This window comes from Anguilla rostrata, chromosome 8 (assembly GCF_018555375.3).
Source record: "Anguilla rostrata isolate EN2019 chromosome 8, ASM1855537v3, whole genome shotgun sequence".
NCBI classification, from domain to species: Eukaryota; Metazoa; Chordata; class Actinopteri; order Anguilliformes; family Anguillidae; genus Anguilla; species Anguilla rostrata.
In genome coordinates this window covers 56,843,139-56,850,288 of record NC_057940.1, presented here as the reverse complement: position 1 = coordinate 56,850,288, position 7,150 = coordinate 56,843,139, and the positions used below count along the sequence as shown (strand labels likewise).

Genomic DNA, 7,150 nt, shown 5'->3' with positions numbered 1-7,150 from the left:
GCGACTCCAAGTGTGCAAACTGACTTACACTTATATGAATCACACTCTGCTTCTGAGATCAACTCTGTTTATTAGCTTCACTCTGTTTATAAGATTCACTTTGCTTCTAAGATTCACTCTGATAATAAGATTCACTCTGTTTATAAGATTCACTCTGCTTCTAAGATTCACTCTGATAATAAGATTCATTCTGATAATAAGATTTACATTGCTTATAAGATTCACTCTGTTTATAAAAATAACCTCAATAATTTGATGGATACTTATGCTGATCAAAGTTGCTGAAAACCACTTTCTTTACTGTAGTGCACTGCTGGTAACAGTAAGCACTAGCAGGGAAATACAGATATATAATATATAATTCCACACATATATTCATATTTAAGTCCTGCATTTATAGAAGGTTTGGGCAGGTAAGAATGCAGGCATACATCACAGGTCATTTTAAATCACACGCCCACACGAGGGATTTCCCTCTGGTTCTCTCTTTGTTCCCCACACCCTGGGGGGTTTCCCAGCAGTTCCCCTCCCCCAAAACAGCTTCTTCCTCCTGTCAGGCAGGGGGCGGTGTGGGCAGATGCTGTAGTTATTTACAAATGGAAAAAGTTTCACAAGAGCCCAAGGAGCCGGGGGAATTCACTTCCCCCTGATGCGCACACTTTTTTCTTTTTTCTTTTTTGGTGTTTCGCGTTTGAATACACAAAGGAAAATCCAGCTGGGCTAAATCTGGAATGCGTGCACATTTTTAACTTTCCCAATTCCTCACCTCCCAGGGGGGAGGAAAATACTGCCTCAGAAAGTGAAAAGCAGAACTAATTAGTGAAGTCAGCAGGCTGAGTACATGGGTGGAAGAAACACAAGGCAGGACTTTTATTTTCTGACCCCTGGACTTTCCACCTCTGCTTACTTACCTATTAGGTTAATAGGTTAACAGAATGATAATTTCTAAAGCTTTTTTTTTTTCTAGTTAAACCCAGCTTTCCTTTTGCGACAGCGAATGGCTTTAAAAACTGCACGATGCTGCTGGCTTATCTTCAGTCTCTCTCAGCAAGGTTAACAGACTTTTCTAAAAACACTTTGTACCATATTTTGCTGCAATATATGTTGTTAGGCTAATAGTACACTTTGTCACTATAAAAGGGCCGCAGTGCCTTCTTTGATTCTGATTTTCTGTATTTGTCAGAGGAACACTGACGTTTTCCACTGTTACCGTTAGGCTCTCTGGATTGGGACGACTGCCACACGATTGCAGTATTGTGTACTTTAACTTTATAAACATTTTCTCTGCAGAGCTCAATCAGGGGCATTCCCACATTTTGTTATACGGGGAAATTATGAGAGGCGAGATATTCAGAAGACAGAAAGCCACCTGTAACACTGGTAAAAGGGAGGACAGGGTTTTCCTTAAAAAAAAAACACAAAACTCATAGAAAGCATTTGTTTACTTACAGCACCATCTGGTGGTCTGTGCTGGGACAGGTCTGTCTTGGGAGACCAGATCACCAGGGAGCTGTTGCTTTTCAGTTTAACATGCTTTTAAAATGCTTTCATTTATTTATTTTATTTTTTGTTTCTTCTTGTGAAGTCCTTTTAGCACTCTCTGGAAAGTGCTATACTTTTATTCATAGGTTATTTATGTAATGCAGTGTTATTGTTCATTTTGTTAGTGCTCATCAGTTCAGTTGTTGCAGTTATTTCAGTGCTCATGCAGGTTCAGTGCTCATGCAGGTTATTTCAGTGCACATGCAGGTTATTTCAGTGCTCATGCAGGTTATTTCAGTGCTCATGCAGGTTCAGTGCTCATGCAGGTTATTTCAGTGCACATGCAGGTTATTTCAGTGCTCATACAGGTTCAGTGCTTATGCAGGTTATTTCAGTGCTCATACAGGTTATTTCAGTGCTCATACAGGTTCAGTGCTTATGCAGGTTATTTCAGTGCTCATGCAGGTTATTTCAGTGCTCATGCAGGTTATTTCAGTGCTCATACAGGTTATTTCAGTGCTCATACAGGTTCAGTGCTTATGCAGGTTATTTCAGTGCTCATGCAGGTTATTTCAGTGCTCATGCAGGTTATTTCAGTGCTCATACAGGTTATTTCAGTGCTCAGTCAGGTTATATCAGCACTCAGGTTATTTCAGTGCTCATGCAGGTTATTTCAGTGCTCATACAGGTTCAGTGCTCATACAGGTTATTTCAGTGCTCATGCAGGTTATTCAGTGCTCACAGTTATTTCAGTGCCATGCAGGTTATTTCAGTGCCATGCAGGTTATTCAGTGCTATGCAGGTTATTTCAGTGCTATGCAGGTTCATTTCATGCAGGTTATTTCAGTGCTCATCAGGTTATTTCAGCATGCAGGTTTATATTCAGTGCTCATGCAGGTTATTTCAGTGCTCATCAGGTTATTTCAGTGCTTTCATGCATGGTTATTTCAGTGCTCATGCAGGTTATTTCAGTGCTCATGCAGGTTATTTCAGTGCTCATTCAGGTTATTTCAGTGCTCAGTTTGTTATTTCAGTGCTCATGCAGGTTATTTCAGTGCTCATGCAGGTTATTTCAGTGCTCATACAGGTTATTTCAGTGCTCAGTCAGGTTATATCAGCACTCAGGTTATTTCAGTGCTCATGCAGGTTATTTCAGTGCTCATGCAGGTTCAGTGCTTATGCAGGTTATTTCAGTGCTTATGCAGGTTCAGTGCTCATACAGGTTATTTCAGTGCTCATGCAGGTTATTTCAGTGCTCATACAGGTTATTTCAGTGCACATGAAGGTTATTTCAGTGCTCATATAGGTTATTTCAGTGCTCAGTCAGGTTATATCAGCACTCAGGTTATTTCAGTGCTCAGTCAGGTTATATCAGCACTCAGGCTATTTCAGTGCTCATGCGGGTTATTTCAGTGCTCATACAGATTATTTCAGTGCTCATGCAGGTTATTTCAGTGCTCATGCAGTTATTTCAGTGCTCATTCAGGTTATTTCAGTGCTTATGCAGGTTATTTCAGTGCTCTGATTATTTCAGTGCTCATACGGGTTATTTCAGTGCTCATACAGATTATTTCAGTGCTCATGCAGGTTATTTCAGTGCTCATGCAGTTATTTCAGTGCTTATGCAGGTTATTTCAGTGCTCTGATTATTTCAGTGCTCATACAGGTTATTTCAGTGGTCATGCGGTTATTTCAGTGCTCATGTTATTTAACTATTTTACTATCAGTTAATAATGGGGCACAACCCACTCACAGATGGCAAATATAGTCCAGGCAGGTTAACTGAGTACACCTCCAACATGTCCAACCCCTTACCCATCTCCTATGCACCTCTAAATAACCTACAACCAGCCTGTCCTCACCTCCTAACCACCTCCTGTTCAGCTCCAACAACCCCCTACCCACCTCCTCCTGGCCTCCTCTCTACCTTCTACTCCTACCAGTGTCCTATCCAAAGTCTCAGAGGTGGTGTATTTCTGCCTCCAATACACCAACTAACAACCTCCTTCCCACCTCCACTCCATTTTATTTACCGCCTACACTCCTCTTTCATCTTCCTGCCCACTCCACCCAGACCTCCTCCCCACTCCAATACACCATCTCCCTGAAAAAGCAGGCTCCTGCTTCAGTCCCACAGCCCTGCAGTTCCCCCACTCTCCACTGAGGGGCACTGTTTATACACAATACATTACCCACTCTGTTTTAACGCATCACAATTCTAGAAATGCTAATCCTGTCATACAAACACAAAAAAATCATTACAGAAACCAGTGCTGCGAAAAACAATGTTTATTTTATTTTTATTTTTTTTACCATAGTAATCATTCCTTTTGCATAACCACATAGTTTTAAAATTCAACAAGGATTGCAATAGTAAATATAAATATTTTTTATACCACAGAGGAATACAATTTTTATATATGTGCAAGAGATATATAATCATTTTATCATCAATAAATATATATATATATGTTTGTATGTATGCATATTCTCATTTACAGTATATAAACACCAACCGCTAATATTGTTTTACTACACTGGAACAAAATGACAAAGACAAAGGGGCTTTTATGTTGATGGTCCAAACTTGTAGCGTAATGCTAAACAAAACTAAAGTAAACATACAAAAAACATATTATACAGAGTCACTGGTGCATCACTTACTTGAAACCCCATGTGATATCTATATCAGGGTGATTTTAGTTTCACAGTAGTTTGGAAAGCAGCTGTTTCTAGTCAGGTGTCAGGTGTCACGTTCTGGTTGTGTGAAATTTGCACTACATTTTTTAACTAAATCTTGCAGCAGCTGTACAACGTAATACGCAGGTGACACAGGCGATGTTCAAGGCCGACAGGACACTATAATGTTCAAGGAACTGAACTTATTTCTGAGATTGCAGGTTCGAATCTGTGGTGTGGCACTGCCATTTGCACACCAGAGCAAAGCTCCTTGCTCCAGCAAACGCGCAGCTGTGTGACTGGTCTGTGCATAAAGTGGCGTGAGCTGTGGCTCTGGATTAATTCCCAAATGTGACACAACAAACGAGTTCTATTCAGCCACTGCGCCGCTGTCAAAATAAAAGCCCAAAAAAATTAGCTCCATTCAGCCACTGCACCGCTGTCAAAATAAAAGCCCAAAAAAATGAGCTCTATTCCGCCACTGCGCCGCTGTCAAAAGAAAGGCCGAAAAAATGAGCTCTATTCAGCCACTGCGCCACTGTCAAAATAAAAGCATGAAAAAATGAGCTCTATTCAGCCACTGCGCCGCTGTCAAAATAAAAGCCTGAAAAATTAGCTGTATTCAGCCACTGCACCACTGTCAAAATAAAAGCCTGAAAAACAAGCTCTAGTCAGCTACTGCGCCACTATCAAAATAAAAGCCCAAAAAGTCTTAACAGGAGGGAGGAGGATGAGGAGCTACGCTGCGTGATGAAAACGAGCTGTTGACCCGGAATGGCGGACAGGTAGACATGCTGCGTGACGTACGGGTGCGCCCTCGTGAACATAAAAAGAAACTGCTACAGTTTGGGAGGGGGGAAATGAATAAAGGAAGTATCGTATAAGCACAGTGTAATACGCAGTGTGAGCAGGACGGAAGGAAGCGGGACAGGGGGCCGTACCTACGTTAGGTAGTAACACTGGAATGTCCCGTAATAAAGGAGGGGGGCAGGTTCAGGGAGAAGACGAGTGCTGTAAGAACTCAGGGGGTTGGGTTAATCAGATTGTGCTTACTAGGGGTAAAAGTGCGATAAACTTTTACAACCATAATGATATGCAAAGGAAAATAATAATAATAATAATAATAATGATTATGACTCTTCAGTACCCTGCATAGTGAGAGGAAACTGACTAATACTTTACTGTGGAAAGGGCTCCAGGAGCAAGACTGTGCTGACCACTATTGCTGGAGAGAGAAAGGGGCGGAGCTAACACGTTTCTACCAGTGACTCTCTGACAGCACCCAATCAGGGTTTCAGCTCTGGAGAGCACAGGCTTGTGATTGGTTCATGTCAGTGATTGACAGCACCCAGTAGTGGGTTCTGGGGTTAAGGGAGCCTCAGTCACACAATTAGAGCACAATAATTAAACTGGCCTCCCTGGATGTCAAATTAACCTTCCCTCTCCTTCTGTTAATTAGTCATGCTACGTCGCTTGCTCTCAAACCTGTGCTGTATATTAATGAAACTGGCTTTGCAATGAACCCCCTTTACCCAGAATTCCTGTGCACCACTTTAAAACAAGAACACTTTGTCTGCCACTAGAGGGCAGTGTTTTTCCAGCTTCAGACATTCAACTGAAAACATTCTGATGGATTATCATTGATTTACCAACTGAAAGTGCATTTATGCAGAAAGACAGAAACAGCCCCCCTCTGCCCCCCGCAAATTACCCCACCTAGCTGATATGCCCCCCACAACCTGGTTCTACTGGGTGTGTCAAAGTGCTCATGACTTAAAGGACAGATGGGGGTTGGGTGTGTCACAGAGAAAGGGGGGATTCTGGTTATGAGACTCCTCTCTCCCTACGCGCATCATCGCTGACATCATCAAACAGGGACAGAAAAGAGGGAGAGTTGTGCTACCGCCGTCCCGTTTCAGTGTGCTACCGCCGTCCCGTTTCAGTGTGCTTGTTTCCCCGTTTGGGCTGCCGGTATTTTGGTTTGAGGTTCCGATTGCGTGGCGGGTACGCGATTCTGTGCAATCCTCCCGTGAATAGATTTTAAAACATGACTGCTAGTTCCCAGAACCTCTGATAGTGGGTGATTATTTGGAAATGGAACCCCATCAGAGGCTTAACCCTAACCTTTTCTGTGGCTTTCAATTCTCACACACTATCATGTGCCCAGATAGCTTATTGCACTTTTCATGATGACTAAAAAATGACATTACATGGGTCTGTTCTTATTTTCAGGAACAATGTGTGTCCGTGTGTGCATGTGTGTGTGTGCGTATGTGTGTTTGTAAGTGTATGTGCCCATTGGTGAATGCAGTACATAAGTACAAAAGTACAGGAGGCAGAGAGGAAAAGAGACACAGAGGGAGAAAGAAATCACGGCTTGCTTATTTCTTCTCCCTCCCTAATTCAGAAACTCCTCCCTCCTCCCTGACAAACTCCTCCCATTCACTCCCAGACCCCTCCTCTTCACTCCCAAACCTTCCCCTCTTTCACAAAATCCTCCCATCATCGACTTTCCCCTTCTCCACTACCCGTCCCCAGCCTCCCTTCTGTTGCCAGCTCCTCCCCTCTGTGACTCCTCCCCTTCCCCTCCGTAGCCCCGCCCCTGGCTGTCCCTCATTTGTAGAGTAGCTGCAGGTGACTGGTGTGGCAGTTGTTCAGGCTGATCTTGCCGTCAGACTGGTAGAGGCTGGAGGAGTTGGAGAAGGAGGGAGGGATGGAGTGGTTGTCGGAAGCAGGGAGGGGGTACCCGGGTGGGGGCAGGAGGGATTTGGGGTCGTTCTGGGGGGCGGCGGGCAGCGGGGTGCTGTGGTTCTGCTGTTGGGTGGCGGTGGAGGGGCGTCTTCGGGACCGGAGAGCCTGCCTCTCGCTCAGCTGGTTACGAAGCTCAGACACCCGCTCTTCTTTCTGCGAGACGGAGAGAGAGAGAGAGAGGGAGGGAGGAAGAAAGAGAGAGAAAGAGAGGGAGGAAGAGAGGGACGGAGGGGGCAGG

General features: G+C 43.7%; 1 protein-coding gene across 2 annotated transcripts in view; it reads right to left on the bottom strand.

Moving 5' to 3' along the window:
• Positions 1-4,237: 4,237 nt before the first annotated feature.
• gabbr1b (gamma-aminobutyric acid (GABA) B receptor, 1b) overlaps positions 4,238-7,150 on the bottom strand; it is a 62,698-nt gene continuing 59,785 nt past the window's right edge. For both annotated transcript variants that reach the window (XM_064349222.1, XM_064349223.1), the window contains exon 24: positions 4,238-7,065. In XM_064349222.1, the coding sequence (XP_064205292.1) occupies positions 6,775-7,065 (291 nt within the window). In that variant the 3' untranslated portion in view covers positions 4,238-6,774. The remainder of the gene's footprint in view (positions 7,066-7,150) is intronic.